Source organism: Perca flavescens, chromosome 4 (assembly GCF_004354835.1).
Source record: "Perca flavescens isolate YP-PL-M2 chromosome 4, PFLA_1.0, whole genome shotgun sequence".
In the NCBI taxonomy this organism is placed as follows: domain Eukaryota; kingdom Metazoa; phylum Chordata; class Actinopteri; order Perciformes; family Percidae; genus Perca; species Perca flavescens.
The window spans coordinates 36,062,675-36,086,554 of record NC_041334.1 but is presented as its reverse complement, the minus strand read 5'-3'; the positions used below and the strand labels follow the sequence as shown (position 1 = coordinate 36,086,554).

Below are 23,880 nucleotides of genomic sequence, written 5' to 3'. Positions count from 1 at the left end.
GTAATAAAAATGTGTAAACTGCGACGTTAACGGATTCTGGAAAGTAATGGGCAGAACCCGCACTTACTAGCTAGAGTAATGTTAACGTAACGTTAACTGTAACAAGTAAGTTAGTATGAACAAATGTAAGGGTATTTTGTACAGAGAAAAAAAAACAATATGTTCAGAGAATAGCCACTTGCTATCCACACTAAAGTCACAAGTTTAGCTAGAAAATGACTGTGTGAGTATATCGCAACGTTAGGATGCCCAGTGCACCCCACACTATAAAAGAACAATGTTGTGGTAACGTTACATTTGAGCGTATAATCATGAAACATTATGATAAAAGTTAGCATGAAATACATAAAATAAACCAAACTTACCAAAACTTTAAAACGTCGCGCACTAGCAAGGCTTCTCCTTCAGTATCTGGGGCCAGTTGGTGTTCTGTCTGAGTAACTGACATCAGGAGTCGTTTTTTACAGCAATGCTGTATTATTGCCATGGCATATTACAGCCAGGTTACAGCAAGCCTAACATATACTGTAAAATATTCCCACTTCATCAAAATTACTGTAATGAAGAAATATGGTATTGTACTGTAGGTTTTTACAGTACTGTGCTGCTAAATCTACAGCGATTTCTAAGAGTGTAGGCTATTCAAGTAGGCCTAGAGTAAACACAGTTACATTCCACTACCACTGCTGATAAAGGACGCTTATTTATGAAAGTTTAATATGTGTTTTTTGTGGTTTGTTTGTTTTCTTTTTTCAGTATTTTATAATCATGATTTGTTTTCTTTTTTCAGTATTTTATAATCATGATTTAACTCATGAAAGAAAACCTAACTCATCGGCATTTTAGCTTTGTTCACCTGTCACCTCCTCAAGGAGCTTGGGGACAAATGTGTGCGTGCCACACTTTTATTAAAATACATTAGCAACATTTCTTATTGCTACACTGAGATACTCTGATGTATTTTGTTTCGTATCTGTCTTTTCTCTGTCTGTCTCTTGTGGAAAAAAAAAAATTGTGATTTTTGTCAGAACATTTCTATTGCCTGTTTACACTGAGTACTACGGTGAAACATGGGCGCTACATCCAAGAACAGCCAGTGAAGCTTGTTGGGGTAACTGTTTCTGGTGAGTGTGCATTCTTGTAACACCGTGTCTTAAATGTGCTGTAGCGACTGTCACTGAAGCGATATAAACTGTCCATTCCCACCGCATGCATTGAAATAATAAGTAATGGAAGGTAGTGGTCGCGTAATCTATCAGCTTGCACTGCTGCTATATGCTATGTTAGCCGAAACACGAGGAGACCAATCATGTGTTAGCTTAGTTTACAGGCTAGTAATGTTAGCCATACAACGGAACTTCATTTAACAAAAACAGTGAAGTCAGCGTGACATAAATGTCATCAATAGCTAGATATGGTCACTTCATAGATCACCACTTTATGTCTTATGTCACTTTTGGTTGTTAGAGTATAATGTTTAATTAGGAGTGCATAACGTTAGGCCAATACAAACTCCCCAACTTTAACGTTAAAGTAAACGTTAGCTCAATACGATTTGGCAAATATCGTTTAAACATGCCTCTAGGTAGATTATATTTATGCCGAACATAATTACTGAACATTATACTTTTTTAAATGGGTTAAGCAATGTTTTGAAAGATACACTGGTTCGTCAACAAGCAAGACCTTTTTAAAATGTCTCGATTTTTCGAATGTAGTTTGGTATGAAGATGTTTATAAAATCAAGAGAAGGGGGTTAGCTTACTAGCTAATATAAAGTCAAAGTAAACACTCCTTTTGTAACTTGCTGCGGTCGGAAACGAGTCGTTACGTTTTACACAAGCTGTGTTTACAGTGTTCCCTCTCAGTGTGGAACATGTGGCTGGGCTGCCGCCTGTGGAGACGCGATCAACCACAAGGTGGCATGCTATAGTCAGCCGGGCCGTTATTCAGTCAAACAGCCCGGCAGACTGTTATGGAATGCAATCCTATACATTACACGTGTCAAACTCAAGGCCCGCGGGCCAAATCCGGCCCGTTGCAGATTTAGAACCGGCCCGTATATCAGTTTGGGTTCACAATACATTTTGGCCCTCCTAGTTGTGTGCCAAACTGCAATTACCTGACATTCAAAGTAAACATATGGCAGATTTGCAGACTCTGAGTCTACGAAATTCCCCCAGAAGTAGAGAGAGAGTTTTCATATTCAGGCTGTGAAACCGGTTGTTGTAGAAAATATCATTGTTTTGCTTGATTTGCTAAATTCTATGACTAAGGAACTCTTTTGATGACTTTTGTAGGGCTTCGTGTCAACAAAAATGTCGGGAAAAGCAACAAATTTACAAAAAAGTGACAAATGTCTGAGAAAGCCACAAAAATGAGGAAAAAAGCTACCAAAATGTAAAAAAAAAAAAAGCATGTCAATGCCTTGGTGTGATTCTCTTTTTCCAGTGTGGCCCTTAGTGAAAATGAGTTTGACATGACATTCCTCCTGTTATTGATGCTACAGGTCTGTGTGTATTACACCGGCATCCATAATGATAACTCCAGCGTTTGACCTGAGCCAAGATGCAGAGTACCTGATCCTCAGCATCCGTGTGCCCTACACCAGAACATCTGAATTTGACCTTTACATTGATGGGTCAGATTTCAAGTTCTATGCCAAGCCCTACTTTCTCAGGTGATTTAGCATCTCTGTTGAAACCTAGCTTGGATGAAAGAGGGAGATGGGGGGTGCGGGGTGGGTGGGGGGGAGAAAGCAGTTAATTCACAGACTTATCAGGTACCACCATCTATCTTAGACTTGGATTTGCTGTCATTTATCTTCTGACCATGGTATTGGTCTCAATAGCAAATAGGGTGTTTCAATTCAAGTTTATTTCAAGTGCAATATCCCCATAAGACATGGTCTCAAAACACTGTACAACAGGAAATTCAGTAAAAAGTTAGGATTAAAATACAAAAAGTGCATTTAAAATCATTGCGAGTATGTATATGTATGTATGTATGTATGTACATACATACATACATACATACTCACTATGTATGTACATACATACATACATAAAAGTGAAATAATAAGTGGTACAAGGGTAGAAACAGAAGATATAGGAAGTCATAATAATGGTCCATAATGTTTGGAAAAAATAAATGTTTTGAGTTTTGATTTAAAAGTGGTGATAGAGCTGCCTTTGTTATTAGTGACTGTAACCGTCTGGGTCTATGTGTTATTTTCAGATTATCTCTTCCTGGAAGAATAGTGGAGGATGGCAGAGAAAAGGCCAAATTTGACATTGATAAAGGTAGGTCACATTATTAAATAGGGCTGAACAATATAGGAATTTAATCTAATAGTGATTTTTTTTTTCTTTTTTTTTTTTTTTTTTAGACCAATAAGTACGCAATGTTTTTAAAAGTTTCTTATCTTCTTCCTTATCTGTATTATTATTATTATTATTATTATTGAATATTAAATAAAAATCTCCTGTCAGTAACAGTATTGTAAAACAAAAAAAAAAAAAAAAATCCCACATACTCACTAGACCTCTCTCCCTCCTCATCGTGGTTGGTGCCAGGCTGAGAACTGATGTGCGTTACATTTGTACTCGGAAGTCAGATTTTCCGAGGTCAAAGTCGGAAACACGCCCCCTGACCTTGGATTTCCGAGCTCGGAACCTCGCAGAACCCCAAGTTCAAAATCCAACATGGCTGCCCCGTGCATCAACAGTTGTGAAAGCTGTAGTAATGTACAATTAGCACTTCTGTCTTATTTGTGTCTCACTAAATCATACACACAACGCTGTCCATCTTCTGTCTGTGGACATGTTACGCTGTTTGTATGCACAAAAACGTGATAAAAAAAGTGTAATGCAACTGGTATTGCTACCAACGCACCACACTACGCACACTATGCTTGTTACAAACACACACATGCAAAAGATTACAAATAAAAACATTACGGTGCAAATCCTCCATCATAACAGCAATGCTCCAAGATCCAAACACGCCTGGCTTTTAAAGGGAATTGGATATGACCCTCTGATTGGTTTATTGCATGTTACGCCCAAAACACACCTATGAATTAATGAAGACAATAAGTACAAGCCTTTTGAACCATGCGCCCGGCGCACGGACCCTTTTTTCCGCCGTCAAACAAGCAAAAGTGGATTTGGACACGCCCTAAACGCAGCTGCACCTTGCGCTTCACACCGTGCGCTTAGAGCGTTAAAATAGGGCCCTAAAGCTATCGCCACAATGAAAAATCCGACTTGTAAATTGAACACGTTCAACTTGGATGTCACGTCATTCCCAGCTTCGGCTTCCGAGGTAAATGGAATGCACTATGAGCCCCCTAGCAAGCTAGCCTACTAGCCAGCCAGGAATTGGTATATCGTTTTTTTTTTTTATATTCGGTTTCTCTTTTTGAATGACGAATAGATTAGCGCTGCCTGCTGGCATGGAGAGTTGTTTCCTCTCACGCAGGCGCAGAACGTGCGTGCTAGTTGGCCGCCGACTGTAGTCAACTTTTTTGGCTCGGCCTTCATCGCCACTAGTTCTTTGCCGTCTGCCTGGCGTGTCGGCACCTTAACTCGCTTCGCTTTACTCAGCAGTTGGGAAGCGGCAAGACGCGGCACTGTACTTGGTCTTGATGAGCCACAGCATTTATTCATAGACAAAGTAAAACCTACACTTTACATTTACTTCCACTTGACAACTTTACTGCTAATTTGTTCTCTGCTCTAATTGCCAGTAGACCTTTTTTTCGCGGCAGACATGTTGACATGTCATAGTAGGAAAAGCACAGGTGTATTCAAAACCATTACTGATGGCTGCATTCCACTTAGGAGAGGTCCTGGTATTGTGCATGCTGACTCACTGAAATAGCTTACTGGGACACTTGATGGAATTGAGCCATTGTTAAGGTTATCAATGTCAGCTGTGCTTTTCCTACTATGACAAGTCAAAACCTCTACAGAATATCAGCACTCAGCATTGATCCAGAGAAGCGCTTGGAGGCAAGAGAAGGGGAAAACAAAACATAGAAGTTCTAATGGAGGATCTGATACCTTCCATTCATTTTATTTCTTGTGTTTTTTTTTGTCAACCCTACGAAACAAGTCACAGCAGGATTTTCAGGATACAGTATGTTATAATAACTAATAACTGTTGTTTTTTTCCTTCCGGTGTTTGTCAGAATGTGCTGACCTTTCCTTTCAACAAGGAAAAACAGTTATCAAATGTTATCTGAACATATTGAGCTGTGTTTCATTGCATCATCTGTATGCTGAGCACATAGCACACAGTATAACCTTTTAATGGATAGTTTCACAGTGCTCGATGGTGTTTTAAGCCCCCACCGTCGACTTCAAGGCACCTAACCCTTAGGGCCGGGACACATCAGGCCGATTATCGGCCGTGGGACAGTCTGGCGAGGTCAGGGACTTGAGTCTGTTCGGTGTGTCCCGTGCCGTCGTCCGTCTGGGGGGCTGTCGGCGTTCATTTTGGCCGACCTGACATGTTCGGTCGGCGGCAGAGCCGTCGGGACTCACCCGGAAATGGCGAGCAGAATGAGGTGACTAGAGTCTCTCAAAATCTGATGAAAATCTTCTAAACTGACCTTTGTTGAGCTGAAATGAAGACAGATTCAGCAACTGCATCACGGCCTATTTCTTGCTTAAAATGTTTTCAGAAACACGTTTCAGGGAACTATTTTAGTCCAATATGAGATCGTATTCTGAACGGCCGCCATGACAGTCCGGCTCTGAATTTCCGGAGAAAACAAACCCATGTGATGCATTAGTCCAATCAGCTGCCGGTTTTCATTTCTTGGGCGACATTACAGATTAGTCGGCTATATGTGTCTACACCATTAAGGCGGCGAATCGACCGCATACCCCCGCAGACCCCTCTGCGTCTACGGCGCAGCCTGACCGGCACCTCTCCAAAAAATGTAACTACACGTCGCTGTGACGCACGCTGCTCGGCCGTGGCTTGGTAGCGTTGAATTTCCCCCTGACTCATTTCCTGGTTCTCCTTCCCCATAAACAACATGAAATTGAACCTGAAGTTGTGGTTATATGGGATGCATCCTAACCACTAGGCCCCCCCAGGAGGCTTCAAATTGGTTCAACTTTTTGTCTTCTGTCACCTTTTTATAAAATAAAAAAAAAAAATCAGTAAACATTCTTTTACAGTTAACAATGATATCACGTTGAGATGAAGTGAATTCTTGAGGGAGAGCCACCATCATGCTTGCTGAAATATGTAAAGCACGAGTTGTTACAACAGCACTTTCCGTTGGGGAGATACTTGGAGGGATGCAAGTGAATGTGGTCTGCACCGATCCATGCCTGGGCTTTGGGTGTGAGGCGGCACCGAGTATCGATCCGATACCAGTGTTTTATTAATAAGCTGTATGCCTCGCTGTGTGAAAGTGACTGGGATCATTCTTTTCTGTGTGAGGCAACATCAGCCTTGAGCTAAACATTGCTTTCCTATCTTTGTAAAACAAAATGTACATGATACATAGATACACATTTACCAAATTGTTGTTTATTATTAAAATAATACATTGTGGTGGCTGGGTTGGATCAGTGGGTAGAGCCGGCGCACATATACTTGGAGGTTTATGCCTTGACGCTAGGGCTGGGTACCGAACGTCGATACTTTTATGGTATGATTTCGGTGCCAAATTTCGGTTCCAAAAGCGTCTGAACACAAGCTTATCTGTCCTCTGCATATTGACACAGAGTGGAACACACACGCACACACACACGCGCACACACGGAGAGGTACGGACGGAGTAAACTGTCTGCAGTTTTGTTGAAGTCACAGAGGGTCACGGTTGGTTTCAGGTGTGGTAACAGTTTTTAAAAACTTCACGCAGACAGCGTTTGCTGCGATATGATATTAATCTATGGATATTAATGGCGAGCCGAAAGCGGTCGCGGTGCTGTTGACGTTACACTTCTCTTACTAGACAAGCAGCCACAGCGGTGGTTTCTCTGCCCTGATGACTGACTGACAGGCTGAGCTTGCAAGGCACTTTTATTAATGTTACACCGAGTGAGCAGTTTTACCAGAATTTGTTTTAATTTTGATAACTGTTTTGATTCACAATTAAGGTGGAAAATAAAAGCTTTGTGTTTAATGTATTTCTGTTGATGTTGAAATGGATTTTAAAACATATGGTATCGGAAAAAGTATCGTTAGGAATCGGCATCGAAATTGGCACCGGATCGAAAGATTCTGAACGATACCCAGCCCTACTCGACGCAGAGGTCCAGGGTTTGAATCCGACCCAGAGTTTCCTTTTAGGATTCTTTTTTTTAGCAGTGGGGGCAGGTCTGTCCGAACAACAACCACGCCCCGCTGTCAAATGTTTTACCTATGAAACGGAACTGACACTTGGCTGCAACACAAACTAATATATTTATTCACCTCTATTCACACACAATGAGGCATATTCTCAGTTGTGATTTATCTGTATTTTTTGAGGAACTAGATGTCACCTAACATCTACAACAGGTCTACACTTAGATTGGACCCACCGCGGTGACGTTTTTCAGTGTAGCGGTTCGTTTAATAGTCGACTCGGAAGAAACCAAACGTTTTGACAATAAACTACATCAACACAACAGTATGTGGAGTTAAACTGGACGGGCCCAGTAACCTCTGAATAGTTCTACTAAAACGCAACCACGACTACATTTTTTTGTACAGCCCTATTTCTGATACCGTGGTGGCAGAAATTTTGCCATGGTGGGCCGCCACTACAAAATCAACACAGAGGAAACACTGCGACCTGTGACAAATTTCTTGCATGTCTTCCCCCTCTCTCTCTCCCCTTCCTCACCTAGCTGTAAAAATAAATAAAGGCGGAAAAGCCCAAAAAAGAATCTTTAAAAAAAAATAATAATAATACATTGTGCACCAGTAACTTGGTTAAAAAAAAGCTTCCAAATTAACAGGATTTAGGTTACAATTCAAGTGTAAACCTTAAATGCAGCAGCAAATTGGTCAAAACTTAAACAGGACTTAAAATTACAGGTTCTAATTTGTACAGCACATAAACAGAATTGAACAGATGGGGCCCCATTGTCACCTATACCCACTTCAGCTATTTGAGTCAGTATCGGCCCTGTATCTGTATCGGATCGGTGCTTTCCTGGTCTGCAACTTTGATATGTCAGGTGTGCAGTGGTGTGATATACTTGTGGCATGGTAATATGGGTGAACAGTGTGTTATGACGAGTGACCCATACATGGGGAAAATTCAAATGAAACCGTTGTAATTGGAAACTTTAGACATCCTGGTCCTTATTAAACTTTGCAGAAATGTGCATGATATTGTTGACCAGCCAGACGCTTACAATTCCGTGATTGATCCCCGTGGTGTCTTTAGTTAGTACTTCAGTCAATCAGCCAGGGTAAATTAACCCACCGATCATGTTATTTCATCCCATTTAAAGGGCCACTGGCGCCATCTGTCATGTCATAATGATTAAAGCCTGCCGGCCGCCTGTAATATGTCTTTTCACAGTGACAGTGATGGGGAGCTCACGTAGGACTTTCTTTAAATATATAACGAGCAAATGAAACGTCATAACGACTACTGGAGTGACGTTTACTAGTGTCTATACAATACTATCTGTCACTGTGATGTCGCTTTGATTTCGGTTGCACATAATCAGTTCTAATGAAGTTGTCTTTATGGGGACATCTGTCTTATGGACTCTGACACCTCATTGCCCGTCTGTCAGCAGGGCCCCAGTTAACTCGCTGTGTCTAAATAAGCCTGTGACATCTGCTAATAAAGCGCCGCTAATGAGTGTCCTTGTTTAGACTTCTAATGAGCAACCATTAAGATCCCACTTTCAGGCTTTTTATTCTGAAAGGCCTACAACTCAAGCAATTAGTCAGCTCCCATCCTACAGCACATCTAAGCTTTAACACTTGGGTGCATTGAAATTTGATGAGGTCTTTAGGCGACCATCAGATTTTCTCTGTGGTGGGGCCAAATCAGTCTAATTCATCTAGTGCCTGTTTAGTTTTAGTAGCAGTTTGTAAAGCAGCTACTTAATTTGGAAGTGTTGCATGCACAGTTGGCCAGATTGATTGGCTATTGTTTGTTATAAATAGACACTTTCAAATTAAAATCTACAACTGTGCAAAAAGCGATTAATCAGAGTTCCTTTTTATTTTTTCTGATTAAAATGAAAAGCCTGTGATTATTGACTTCCTAGTGTTGTGTTTTTCTCGTCTTCTCCTCCGACAGGTTGTGAGTCATCATGTCATTGTTATTTCTGACATATCGCATCGTCGGTTTATGAAGAGCGTTTAGTCATTTCTTTCTTATGGAAAAAATCTGAAATATACTGCATGGTTAAAAGTAAAGCCTATATTCATTATCAATTTATCTTCTGATTATTTTCTTTTAATTGATAGCCTTGTATAAAATTTCCAAACTAAAATGACTCACATTACTAAAGTCTGAAGTGAATATTATTTTGAAACCTATTTTGAAAAGTCACTAGTCACAAAAATAGTAGTCAGTTCCTAATATATTTAGGCAAATACTCGTATTTGAGATGCTGTGATTACCAAATCATTGCTACAATAAATTCCCATTTCATAAATGACAAAGGGTCAGTCGGTCGTCAAAATTATAACTAGTTGATTTATGGGCTGTTACTTAATTGAGTCATTGTTTCAGAATTGGAAATACAGTGTATTAAATAATAGGCAAACCGTGTGTAGGGATGTTATTAAAAAGGAGCTCTGAATGGTTAAATAAAAAAAGCATCCCTTTGCTTCATCTTGCTGCAGGTCTCGTCACTCTTTGGGTGCCTAAGGAAACCGCTGGAGAGCACTTTGAAGGACTTCAGATGCTGACGAGTCTCCTCGCCCCAAAAGGCTCCCGTTCAGCAAAACCACTGATAGAGGACTTAAGCACAGGTTAGCCAAATCTATACACCAGTTTAATTAAAGTGCTCATATTATGCTCATTTTCAGGTTCATTATTGTATTTAGAGGTTATACTAGAATAGGTTTGCATGGTTTAATTTTCAAAAAAACACCATATTTTTGTTGTACTGCACATTGCTGCAGCTCCTCTTTTCACCCTGTGTGTTGAGCTCTCCGTTTTAGCTACAGAGTGAGGCATCTCACTTCTGTTCCATCTTTGTTGGGAGTCGCACATGTGCAGTAGCTAGGTAAGGACTACTAGCCAGTCAGAAGCAGATTATGAGGGCATGCCCTGACAGTACCTAGGTAAGGACTACTAGCCAGTCAGAAGCAGAGTATGAGGGCGTGCCCTGACAGTACCTAGGTAAGGACTACTAGCCAGTCAGAAGCAGATTATGAGGGCATGCCCTGACAGTACCTAGGTAAGGATTACTAGCCAGTCAGAAGCAGAGTATGAGGGTGTGCCATGCTAGCAGCTAGGTGAGCATTATAACGTGTGTTACAAAGTGACCACGTTTGTCTCTGAAGTAAAGGCTGGACTACAATATAGCTGTTTGGAGCAGTTTGTGAACAGTGTTTTCTGTTGGAGATGGTAAGTCCCTTTGGGGGGGGGACTTTGGGCTTTTTCACTTTGTAAACCTATAACGTGCACAAAAACACAATAAAGGAAAAAGGCAAAAAGCATAATATGAGCACTTTAAAGTAATGATGGACTTAAGTTAGAACAAACCATAACTTTATAACATTTCAAAAGGATGCGGTGAAGCTGCGGGGGATGATGAAGACGACGATGAGGAAGAATTTGACTGGCAGGTCGAGCAGGAGGTGTACAAGGAGAGCTCTGAGGAGGAGCTGAGAGCCCTGCCGAAATATGGCTTTGGTAATCAGCGGTCTGGAGTGTTTGCAAGATTACAGGTGAGGTTACAGATAGTGATTATTTCTAGGACTGGGTATCTTTCAAATAATGTTCGATATCGGTACAAATACCAATACCGTGACTTTGATACTGGCTCCTGAACCAATTTCATAAAAAACATTTTAACCAAAATAAATTACAACATTACCCATTACAGCGCAAATCTTTATTTTTTTTTTTTAAGAATGTTTTTAGGCTTTTCCGCCTTAAATTTTTGACAGGACAGCTAGGTGAGAAAGTGGAGAGAGAGGGGGGAAGACATGCATCACAGGTCTGATTTGAACCCTGGACCTCTGCGTCGAGGCATAAACCTCCAAGTAAATGTGCGCCTGCTCTACCACTGAACCAACCCGGCCACCAGCACAAATGTTTTTATTTTTCAGCTCCTACTGCGTGAGCCCCGTCTCTGTGCGTAACGTTTTTCCTGTGTGTCTCTACGACGTGTAACGTTAGACAGCCAATCACCAGCATTATTAGATCTTGGTAGAATTATGCTGAATGCTTATTGGCTCACTAGTCTCGCTTTGTCAGACCTCCCTAAACAGCGCTGCGGAGGAGGGTCTGGCTAGTGCACACAGCATTCCGGGATGGGAGAAAAACGTGCTCTGGTTTATTGGCATTTCTTTAAACCAATCACAATCGTCTTGGGGAAAAATAGTCTCAGGAAGGAACTTGTTTTGGTGGAACATGTGTACGTTAAAAGGTTGTTTCAGTCGTGCAACAGAAAACTCAGATTGGACAGATAGTCTAGCTAGCTAGTCTGGATTTACCCTGCAGAGATCTGAGGAGCAGTTAACCATAGTCCTCACAAATCCACCGGAGTTTAACATTCCAACGCAAAGAAAACTGTAACAGACATTCGGCCGGAAAAGTGCGGAATTTCCGCACTGGAGCAATCCCGGGAGTGGAACGTCGTGGATATAGACTATTGGCTCACTGACGCCTCCCTACAGGAGGAGCTGAGCGATGTGACTGATATCAAGAACCCAGAAGGAAGGCCAGCGGCCGAGAGGAGGCAGGCGCGGTTGGACGCAGAGGCAGCTGCTTTTTCACCTGACCATTACCTGTGAGTTTGTCAAAGTAAAAAAAAACCTCTGACGCCCTAAAACATGGCTTTTCTTTCTCTCCACCCCTGTGCTGTCTGCTAACATCTGTGTGTCATTTCAGGGCTGATTTGTTCGAGGATGAGGAGATAAAGGGGCTGCTGAAGTTCAGGCCGTGGTGGACCAAATTGAGTCCTTCTACAGAGCAGGAGGGAGAAGCCGGTCAGTTCAAGTTATTCCTTCATAATCTTTTTTTTTTTGTATATATCCTTTAATCTAAATTATGTTGCTAGGATCAATCTAAAACAGTAACATGAATTTGCACTTTTCTTTATCCATTTGATGAACAAACCATAGTTTTCATCAAACTATAGATAAAAATAAAAAAGTAGAATAAAGATGCTCTATATAAAAATAAAACCAATGTTATTTGTTTTTGTAGTGGAATATATATCCCATGGTAATATACATTTGAATTATTTGAGTTTTAAATGTGAATTATTTGAGTTTTAGGAAATTAAAAGTAACCGACAGTAGTGACTGAAGGCTACCAGAAGGTGGCATGAAGTTGCAGAAATTGAGAGGGCAATCATGAATTGTTTTTTCATATTAGTTGACCAAATTAAACTGCTCTTGTTTATCATTCTTACAGTATCTCACTAGAACATCTGCTGAGTTAGAACTCTATCTACCTTCTACCTGCATTATCAATATCTTTTATCTATTTAATTTTTTTAAATTGAGGTTTTCTTTTTGCAATTAGTTCCCACCCATTTCAAATCAACGGCTCATTTACTCCGATTGAGACGTGATGCTCGTTGGCTGGAGCCTCCCAGGTTCATTCCTCCGCTCAGCCTCTCGCTGGAGCCTCGGCACTGCGAGAGACTTATTTAATTGTGCCATCCGGCTCCTCTAACAGTCTGCTAATTCCAGCACTTCCAGTGTGTGTGTGTGTGTGTGTGTGTACCAGCCAATACACAGCGGTGCGTCTTGCACATCAGGGACTCTCCTCTCGTCGTGCAGAGAGAGGAATTGCTTTCAGCTGTTTCGTAAGCTGCTGGGAGAAAGAGAAAACCGTTGAGTTACAGCATGTTCCTGCAGACATTCAGAGCGCCTTTCAATACGGAACGACGCCGATAGCTTAAATGGGATTGAAGTCTGTTTGTGTCGCCCCATTAGGCTTGCCACAGATCCCTATTAAGCAGATGTCTCTTTCAGAAGGCAACAGTTAGTGAATTTGTGGGGAAGCAGAGGTTTTGACATATTTTCACGTGATGGTAATTCAAACGCATCTAAATGGGATTGGCTTTACTAATTTAATGTAGGCCTATATTTCCTTCTGCTCCTCATCAACTCCTACAATGTTGTGGCTAAACTAGGCACTTTGCCCCCAACTGCTCCAAAATAGCAGTTCATAGGCCAATGGTAGAAAACTCTGTTTTGCTGGTGTGACTAAGTGAAACAGTAGCCCCATTAACACGCCCTTTTCAAGGCGGGACTGTTGCGCATTTTAGTGCGTTCTAGGGGTCGATATCGATATTCAGACGATATTTTTGAAATCCTTCTAGAAGTTAAAAGAAGCCCTGTTTGGAGGCTATTTCAGTGGTTCTCTTGGGAAAATGTACAAGCAAGATGAAATCATAACAATAAACAAAGGGCTCTGTTCTGTAACATATTGCACACAGCCATGTCCTTATTGGAAGCAGTCCTGGAGCTGGGACAGGGCCGGGTCAGACCAGGTAGTCCTTCTACTTGGCTGTATAGTCCTTCTGACCGGGAGTTATGCTGGGATCAGGAGTTGGATGTGATCTGACTGGCCCAGGTGAGGGAGAGGTGCAGTTCTGTGTGCTTTTTTGATGTTAGAGTACACATGGTCTAGTGTGTTCTTCCCTCTAGTAACACAATCTACATGCTGAGAGAAAGCTGGAGGGGAACAGACTTTAAGGACGCCTTGTTAAAGTCCCCTGTATCCCGTATCCAGGTGATCGCGCTGCAGTTTGTTCACTATGGTTAGCAGTGAACCAAACTTTTGCTAACGTTAGCATCGGGGGCTATGTAGATGGCAGTGTGCGGTTTTAATAGTAAATAAAATGGTCAGTATATTACCTATAGGGCTCCAGGTCAGGTGAGCCGTGCTGGGCTACGATCCTGCAGTTGGTACTCCATTCATTGTGCACATAAATGCAGTCCTCCGCCTCTGGTCGTGCCGGAGTTATTTTCTCATTCTGCCGGTAGCTAGCTAGCTCGGCGTGCTAGCGCCGACAACAACCTGGAGGGCTCGGTCAGGCTAGGAGAGCCGCTACACAATCGCGCGCCGCCATCTTTGTTGACATGAGTGAACGTCATAACGCGCAAGGTAAGAACTAGTAGCAGCTTACTCTCGTGCGGGACGATCGTGATTTTGTACAAAAAAATACAGTCAAACAAACCCCTACAGTATTAAAATCGCTACATATAATTGTTTAGAAGGTTAAAGTGTGAGTTATTTGTTTTCTCTTTAACTTCCTTCAGCTCTTTTCATGTTTGGGGGGTCGGATTGTACAAATTCTGAAATATTCGATATCCCAATTTTGCATATCGTCCAGACAACAATTTGGATATTATCGTCTAAATGATATATCGCCCACCTCTAGTGCGTTCCATTTGTACTCGGAAACAAATTCCATTTGTGTCTCACTAAATCAGTCGTACACACAGCGCTGTCCATATTCTATCTGTGGACATGTTACTGTACACTGTTTGTATGCACACAAACCAGCGTTATGCGTTGTTATAAACTGGCATTGCTAACAATGGCTAACCTGACTAGAGCTGATGAAAACAATGGAAATCCGACTTGTAAATGGAACGCATTCAACTCGGGTGTGACGTCATTCGAGGTCAATAGAACACACTATTTAAAGGTCCCATGACATGGTGCTCTTTGGATGCTTTCATATAGACCTTAGTGGTCCCCTAATAATGTTTCTGAAGTCTTTCCCGAAATTCCGCCTTGGTGCAGAGTTACAGCCACTAGAGCCAGTCCCACAATGAGCTTTCCTTAGGATGTGCCATTGATGTGTCTGTAGCTTTAAATGCTATTGAGGAGGAGAGAGTGGGGGGTGCATGGTGGAGGGTGGGGGTGTGGCCTTGACCAACTGCCACATTGCTTGTTTGGAAGCCATGATGTCTCTCTCTCTCTCTCTCTCATGGGCGGGCCAAATTCTCTGGGCGGGCAAAGCAGAGAAAGGGGAGGTAACCTTGCTCCTTATGACCTCATAAGGAGAAGATTCCAGATCGGCCCATCTGAGCTTTCATTTTCTCAAAGGCAGAGCAGGATACCCAGGGCTCGGTTTACACCTATCACCATTTCTAGCCACTAGGGGACCATAGTAATGTTAAAAAACCTCATCAAGTGAAATGTTCATGTCATGGGACCTTTAATAGGCCTCGCCGTCTGTCTGAAAGTTCCGAAGACAGATCGGTTGTTGTGGCTGACAATTGTGCGACTGTAATGCATAAAGTCGGCGATTTGTGGTCAGCTCGGGTTGATTAATGGCGTGGATCGACTCACACACACTAGGCGCCGTTGTGTTACATGTCACACCACTTTTGCTCCTGGGTTACTGGAGAATACATAAAACTTAAAAAAAAAAAAATGTGAAAACGATCCAAAGTGCACATTAGTGTCAGTGTTTCCCACACATAGACTCATTTGTGGCGGTGCGCCATACACTCAACACCGGCTGCCACATATTGCGTTTCGTTATACTTTTTTTTTTTTTTTTTTTTTTTTTTTATATAAAAACACGCAGCGTATTCGTTAAGCTGCATTTCCTTTCCCTGCTTTCCTCGGTCTCTCTGTCGCTCACGCATCTCTCTCACACACACACACACACACACACACACACACAGATACACACACACACACACACACACACACACACACACACACACACAGATACACACAGATACACACTCCCCTCTGTTCACACAGCGTCTGTCTCCATCAAAACGAGAGAAAGACAGCTGCCGAAATTCACAAGTTCAAGAAAGGTTGGTATCTCGTGAACACCTTTACACAATCACACATTAAAAAGTGCTATAAAAATATTTTATATTCTGAATACAATGTTGTCAGCATGTTAATGTTGGAGTCCTGACCCGACTCTTAGCAAACAAGCGATTGCGCCTTCTTTAGAACGTTAACTAGTCGCAAGTTTGCACTAAAATGCAGTTGGGTTGTCGAGGTCAAAACGCTATATGTAGCAGATGTGACTCAAATAAACTTATTATAAATAATGTTATGTCATTTTTTTTTTTACTCTTACACTGAATGTTTGCTGCTTCAATCCAGATGAGTATTGAAAAGTATTTTCTGCGACTGAAAAAGGCACGTATTGAGGATGAGGACCAGCCTGAACCGGAGGTATCAGTCTGAAACAGAGCTGAACAGTCCGATCAGCGTAATTAATTATGTTATTAATTTGTTTACAATATTTTCAGGCTTCAACCAGTGCTGCTCAAGCAGAAAGACAGGGTCACTGGGAGAGAAAGAGAGAGATTCGTTAGGCATTGAAGAAAGAGTAGGAGAGGAGGACAGCATCCAACAGCGCGGCCTCCTCAGTTTTTGATACTTGATTGTTACGAAAATAAGTATTCCCCCATGCATTAATAAGATAAATAAATATAACAAGCCACATTTTAATACATTTTCCAGAACCACTGAATGTTTGCCTTATTAGAAGAAAATAGGGCAAAACATTTTTCTGTAAAGAATTTGGAGATCTTATCTCATAATAATGACTTACTATCATAATTACTAGAGTAGATTTCATTATTATGAGATGTGGATCTCATAATTATGAGAAATGGTCTCATTTTACGAGATAACAGGTGTTCCATTGTTTCTGGGACCCATCAGATTCTTGCCACACAGCTTGACTGTAAGCTGCTACTTAAGAATGAAAATGTATCCTGTTATATTACAATAATAATGGCCTTTCCAGGTTGGACTACATCAATGACACATGCATGGTAGGCTTAAGATTTGGAAGTCTGTTTCACTGCGTACGGTACTCTTCGGTAGGGCTGCACAAAATATAGTTTTTTTATTGTCATCGGATTATCAACTTGCACAATATACACATCGCGAAAGGCTGCGGCATATCGCAATAGACACGAAACGGGTGTTTTTGTTAGTTGAAAAAAAATTATCCGTAGAAAACCGCACATTAAAATGTAATGTGATTCCTTTTTTAGTGCTGCCTTTTATATTCAATTCAATGTTAAATTTGTTCAGTAAAAGAATGTTGGAAATTATAATTTTTTTAATTCAATAGGCAGTGTGTTGTGTTTTAGAAGAATACACTTTAATATCTGTTTAATTATCGCAAGTAATATCCTTATCGCGATACTCAACAACGTTATCGCATAAGGCATATTTTCCTCATTTCGTGCAGCCATACTCTTCAGTTGGTTAACACACAGGCACTCCCAGATAGACATCAAAATCCAGGCTTCCTGCAGATTTTGACTGTAAGAATTCACAGGAAATACCAGAATTTCAGCCCAGAGCGTTCAAGCAACGCCATTGTTTTCCAAAAGTGCAGTTTTCCCTGCTGACACTAAAACGTGAGGTTGGGGTTTTCAGCGTTGGATGTGAAATCACTGGCTTGTTGTGGACACAAGGCCAAAAACGGAGAGAAAATTGTGCATTTTCAGATTTAGCCAGTTGAGTGTGAACGTCATGTTAAAGACGTAGGACACTAAATCCACTTAATTAAGCTGTGTAAATCACAGCGGGGCCACAACGATACATTAATAATTCATTACATTTTATATAGAGCTTTATCATAGACACTCAAAGCGCTTCAGGGGGGAGGACTACTCTCTAACACCAGCAGTGTGTAGCACCCACCTGGGTGATGCACGGCAGCCTCATGACGCCAGACGCTCACCACACATCAGCTTGGTAGAGAGGGAGGGGAACATATTTTTAGCTGTGGGGAAAACCGGAGCAAACCCACGCAGACACGGGGGTGGGGGGGACATGCAAACTCCACACAGAAAGTTCCGGGACGACCAGGGTTCGAACCCGGTACCTTCTTGCTGTGCCCATTGGGCCCCCGTGCTGCTATAATTAAGCCTTTTATCTTGATGCACCATGGTTTGAGCATGCTCAGATAATTGATGTTTCGGTATGTGGAGTTTGTAAAGTCCTACACTCCCTCTGTCTTACGAAACAAGATCCACATGAATGGCATATGTGTGCAAACTGGAGCAGTGTATGCAACCTCCCCTCCTCCTGACCACCACCACCACCACCACCAACACAGCTTCTCACACCAACTAATGGATTCCTCTGCAGTTCATGGGGCAGTTGAGTAGAGCTGGGTATTGTTAAAAAAAAAAAGAATCCGATACCAATACCGTGACTTTGATACCAATTTAATAAAACAAAAAGAAATAACAATATTACACAATACGGCCTTGACCAACTGCCACTTTGCTTGTTTGAAAGCCATGGTGTCTCTCTCTCATTGGTGGGCCAAATTCTCTGGGCGGGCAAAGCAGAGAAATGGGAGGTAACCTTTCCCCTTATGACGTCATAAGGGGAAGATTCCAGATTGGCCCATCTGAGCTTTCATTTTCTCAAAGGCAGGATACCCAGGGCTCGGTTTACACCTATCACCATTTCTAGCCACTGGGGGACCATAGGCAGGCTGGGGGAATGCATATTAATGTCAAAAAACCTCAAGTGAAATTTTCATGCCATGGGACCTTTTAAATTTACTCATCAGTTCTTACTACGTGAGCCCCCGTCTCTGTGCGTAGCGTAGAGTTTTCCCTGCATGTCTCTACGACGTGTAACGTTACACAGCCAATCAAACCAAACCAAGCCAAACCTTATTACATCTTGGTAGGAGAATGCTGCATGCCTATTGGCTCACTGACGCTGATGAGATTCCTTGAGACTCCTTAGGTAATGAAATTGGGTATTGAGTGACAAGGCATTTTCCGATACTCTGTGCTTTAGGGGCAATTCGATTTTGGTGCACAGCCCTGCAGTTGAGTGTCTCAGTCCTTTGACACATATGCCACAGACTTTTCGTGACATGAAATAGAACGCTTAACTTGAAATTCCTTGTTCTCGTGCAGCTGTATCATTCAACGACGGTGAGAAGGAGCAGCTGAGAAAATTCACCAACCGTTCCTACCTTCTGGACAAGACGTCCCGTTACCAAGTGTGGCTCAGCCTTGTGGACATTCTGCTGGCTTATTCCTACGAAGTGCGCTCTACAGAGGGAGAGCACAACGTAAGTGTGTGTGTGTGTGTGTGTGTGTGTGTGTGTGTGTGTGTGTGTGTGTGTGTGTGTGTGTGTGTGTGTGTGTGTGTGTGTGTGTGTGTGTGTGTGTGTGTGTGTGTGAAGAGGCAACTCTTCCTGAGCAGCACTTAGCCTTGGATGACAAAACCCTCTATCCTCAAATCCTTTAGACCCCCTTCCGTTTCATTCAGAGCCTTAAGAGATTACCAGCCGATACAAGAGCTCAGTCCAGGCCTCTTTGTGTCACTCCTCTAAGGTAGCTGCAGACAGGCAAGGTGAGCACGCCTGATTTCATTGTTGAAGGCAGTTCATACCACGTGTGAATGAAATACTAGTGATATTTAATACAGCACAATGTTGAACTTAAACCCAGCTATGAAAACAATCTATCATATGATAGCATTTTCATTTCCGTAGGGAATATTATAATATGGAGTGAGTTGAGAACAAGTCCCCTAGTTCATTTCAAATAGTTTGTATTGGGGCTGCATGATAAATCCTTATAAAATCGCGATCTCGATTCACCCCTGTTCGCAAATTAATTTTTAAATGACTTTGATTTATTTCTGTTTCTTTTCTCCAGTTAATTTATTGAAAGCATTTGACATTAACATGTTTTAATTATGTAAAGACATGTTCAAGGAGTTCAGATAGAGCCTGTATCAGGACCATATTTAGTTCAATGTGTTATATGTCACTATTTTTGGTAGCCTACTGTACTTAAATGGCCAGTTTGTACTTTATTTTCTTTATTCATTGAAGCCTCCATGTTTACAGGCTTGTGGTGATGCACAATGTGCTCTAGGTGCCAAAAAAAAATATGTTTGGTACTGCCAATTTGTTTTGTTTTGTCATGGTTCATGTGTGCAATAAACATTACACTTCGTAAGAAAAAAAATCGTGGTAGAGATAGTGATATCAATTCTAAGCTAAAAGAATCGTGATTCATATTTCCCCCCGAATCGTACAGGCCTAGTGTGTAGCCTGCTCTTTACAGTAATCGTCCTTTTTTTTTTAAAGATTATTTTGGGGCTTTTCCGCCTTTATTCGATAGGACCGCTAGGGGAGAGAGGGGAGAGAAAGGGGGGAAGACATGCAGGACATCGTCACAGGTCGGATTCGAACCCTGGACCTCTGCGTCGAGGCATAAACCTCCAAGTAAACGTGCGCCTGCTCTACCACTGAACCAACCTGGCCACTAAACATGCTTTTTCTGTCTGAGCAGAATAAATCGCACTGTATATTTCCTGTCTGTCATTTTTGTGGTGATAAGTGGTCCCCTTTTTCCCTGCAGGTAGAGTCAGCGTGGACTATCAGAAAACTCAGCGGGACTCTCTGCTGGCTGGAGGTGAGTCAGTTATTGCACAAGGAAAGGTTTTACACATCATATCGGTTGGGGCTGGAAACTACAAGTTTGAAAATAAAAAAATATGGCGGTGTAGAGTTAGAAAAAAGTTAGCTTACCAGGCCTCTGTAGCCCACTTTGCATCTCTGCTTGAGGCTAGCAGCTCGGAGCTACATTGGCTGCTACTGGCATAACACATCTGAACCCCTGCCTGAACTGTGGGCGGCCAAGTTGCACTGTGGGTAATGTATGCGCCAGGTTTTGACGTAGATGATATCTCTGATTCTGCTGCATCAATTTTTACCCCTTTTTTTTTTTAACTGTCCATCATGAGTAGGGTTGGGCATCGAGAACCGATTCCTACTTGGAATCGTTTCAAAAATTACGATTCCATTGGAATCGCTTCTTTATTGGAATCGTTTGGAATCGTTTGGAGGATTTGGTTTCAAATCTGATCATGGGTTCCAAATTTAACATGCGCAAGTTTTGGTTTCCGTAGCGGCCAGGCACTTGTTGTGTTGCAGCCATGGAGCACAGTAAGCGGTGCTCTAGTGCTTTATTTTACATTGAAAAAGCCCCGTCAAACTGCAACCCACCTTTGAATCAAAATAAAACTTTCCTCTTATTTATGAAGTAAGTATGTGACACGTTTCAACTCCACCACTCAAAGAATCGGAATCGAGAATCGATAAGAACCGGAATTGAAAGGAAGAATCGGAATTGGAATCAGAATCGTTAAAATCCAAACGATGCCCAACCCTAATCATGAGTCTAACAGTGTTATAAGAGTGCGACGCTAAATCAGTGGAGTACTCTTTTAATTCATGCTGCACTGTGTCGATCTGCTTCGGTTTCCTGCCTTCTCAGATGTCTGCTTTTGACTTTGGATGCATTTTTGCAGCCACTAAATATTTCTTTCTGTTTTATAATGCAACTGACAAGCAGACTTAATGTCTCCTGCTTTTAAAATTGTCTGTGGGTAGCTTAGGGCGAGACCCATTAGCGGATGGAAGTGGTTCCCATCAAGTTCCAGATATGTATTCTGAGTACATGATGGCAGGTGCATGTTGGAAGGTCTGTAAGAGAGCCGGCATGTCGCTGTTCCTGAGCAGGCATCCACATCGAGAGTGTCTTTATCAACCATCCTTGATATTCGTGATGCCTTGCTGTTTGAGCCGATCAAATTTCAGCATGACGTAACACCCGTACATGGAAAATCAGAGTTAGATTCTATTTGTGGTGGCAGCTGACCCGGGGTGGGGGGCGCACGCGCGGAAGGAGGTGCAGACTTCTCATATTAATTGTACTTCAAATATTTTCATACAAAATTCTGCAGGTAAGAAATCAAAATTTTAAATGTAATGGTATAATGCAGTAAGGGAAGGGTGCTTTCGCATCTGACAACAAAGTCCAGTTCATTTGATTACTATGAACAGGACACAACTGTTTCTTTTTCCCAAGGGGAATGTTTTGCTCCTCAGTTGAAAAATGTAGGAGTGACTTACATATGGTAACTGCTATTACTGTTGTAGCTTATTTGTACAACAATACAATAGTGTTATGAATACAAAACATTATGCAGTGTAAGTTATCTATTTTCAACTATGTATAAATAAATTGTCCGTGACGTAGAGCAGCAGACCGCCCCTACGGTTTGGCAGGCATGTGAACCGCGGATTCATTGCAAATGTAACCATCATAGCGTGAAATACAGTTTAAGTGCTGCTGTTGCGTGAACGTGGCTCAGCAGAGAGCAGCACCAGGTCACCTGGAGAGCCCGGTACAGTCTGACAGTCTGCAAACGCTGGCAGCTGAAAATCAAACATTTTGGCGCTCGTGATATTCCTCTGGCGCTGGCTAAAACCTCTTTAAGGGGCACCAAAACTTTCTCTATGCATTATAACCCCTGAATAAATACCGGTAATAACTTAACTATACTATACTAACCATTAAACTCCAGATCGACTCTAGCCGTCTTCTCTGCGGGGAAAAAGATCGATGTCGGTCGATGTCTTCTTCTGTGTGATAATTAGTGGATCGCAAACCAAGTTGAAGGCTCATACCGCCACCTACATTACTGTATTGGAGTGTGTAGAATAGTCAATGGCATTAAATAATCTGCACGGAGGAGTAGGGTCTGTTGTGTGAGTGTGTGAGTGTGTGAGAGTGTGAGAGTGTGAGAGTGTGAGAGTGTGAGTGTGTGTGTGTGTGTGTGTGAGTGAGAGAGAGAGAGAGAGAGAGAGACTAAACGGCAGTATGTGGTGGTCAACATTGATTGACAAGACACCTGCTTAATTGTCTGGAACGGGGGGAAATGTAGAGATGTAGAGAGTAGTTCATGGTGGAAACAGGGCATGATTTCCATTTAATTGTGTCCTCCTCCGCGCCAGACGGAAGATTTTTGGAGAACAGAGTTCAGAGCTAACAACTGTAACTTAATGATGACATTCTTACAGAGGCAGTTCTTTTATTCTTCAACTTTGGTGTATGTTGGCAAGGAACTGCTTGTGAAACAAGGTTATTTAATAATCTAAGTATATCTTCTTTTCTAAAAGCAGAAAAGAAAAAATTTAAAAAGATACAGAGGACAACTCTATACCTTATTCTGCCATTTTTTTTTTTTTTTTTTTTTTTACAGTTTGTATTTCAGACTTTCAGACATTTTTGTCAAAATATTGTGTGTGCGTGCATGTTCACAACCTGCCACTAGACAAGTAGGGGTCAGCAACCTTAGGCATTTGTGCCACCATTGGCACGCCATAGCTTGACTAATGGCACACTAGCAACGACTGTGCAAGGTAGTTTTTTGGAAATGTTCCAATCTGCATGCCAAATGACCTCTTTGACAGCCATTGGCAGGAGCACAGCGTGTTATTTACGATAGTTTGACTTTTTCCCTATTTGCATATCACGAAGACCTGCTCTACTCTGTCTCTGATTGGCTACTACTTGTTGGCTTTTTCACATAATAAAAGGCGAAGGCCCGAGCAGGCTCAGTATATTATATATGTATATTATATATATATATATATATATATATATAAAATCATTAACACTGGTGCTTTCAGATATTTTTGTGGAAATTTACACCTTTTTATTTGTTTCCATTATCACCCATTTTAATATTTCTGTATAGTCAAACACGCAGTGCAGGTGTCCCCATAGTCATGTTTTTCTCTTTGTTTTAACAAAATAAAATGTGTTTAAATAGTGATTTGATTTGTTAACCATTGATCCTTGATCAAATCGATTTTTTTTTAAGTTTATTCTTGAGCATAAAAATGAGTACAGATTAGTTTTGAC

General features: G+C 41.6%; 1 protein-coding gene across 1 annotated transcript in view; it reads left to right on the top strand.

Moving 5' to 3' along the window:
* Positions 1–1,026: 1,026 nt before the first annotated feature.
* The window catches only part of shq1 (SHQ1, H/ACA ribonucleoprotein assembly factor), a 47,797-nt gene continuing 24,943 nt past the window's right edge, over positions 1,027–23,880 (top strand). The window contains exons 1-9 of the mRNA XM_028576768.1: positions 1,027–1,124; positions 2,510–2,680; positions 3,238–3,302; positions 9,829–9,957; positions 10,721–10,881; positions 11,836–11,948; positions 12,050–12,147; positions 19,066–19,223; positions 20,527–20,580. Coding sequence (XP_028432569.1) covers positions 2,538–2,680; positions 3,238–3,302; positions 9,829–9,957; positions 10,721–10,881; positions 11,836–11,948; positions 12,050–12,147; positions 19,066–19,223; positions 20,527–20,580 — 921 coding nt within the window. The 5' untranslated portion in view covers positions 1,027–1,124; positions 2,510–2,537. The remainder of the gene's footprint in view (positions 1,125–2,509; positions 2,681–3,237; positions 3,303–9,828; positions 9,958–10,720; positions 10,882–11,835; positions 11,949–12,049; positions 12,148–19,065; positions 19,224–20,526; positions 20,581–23,880) is intronic.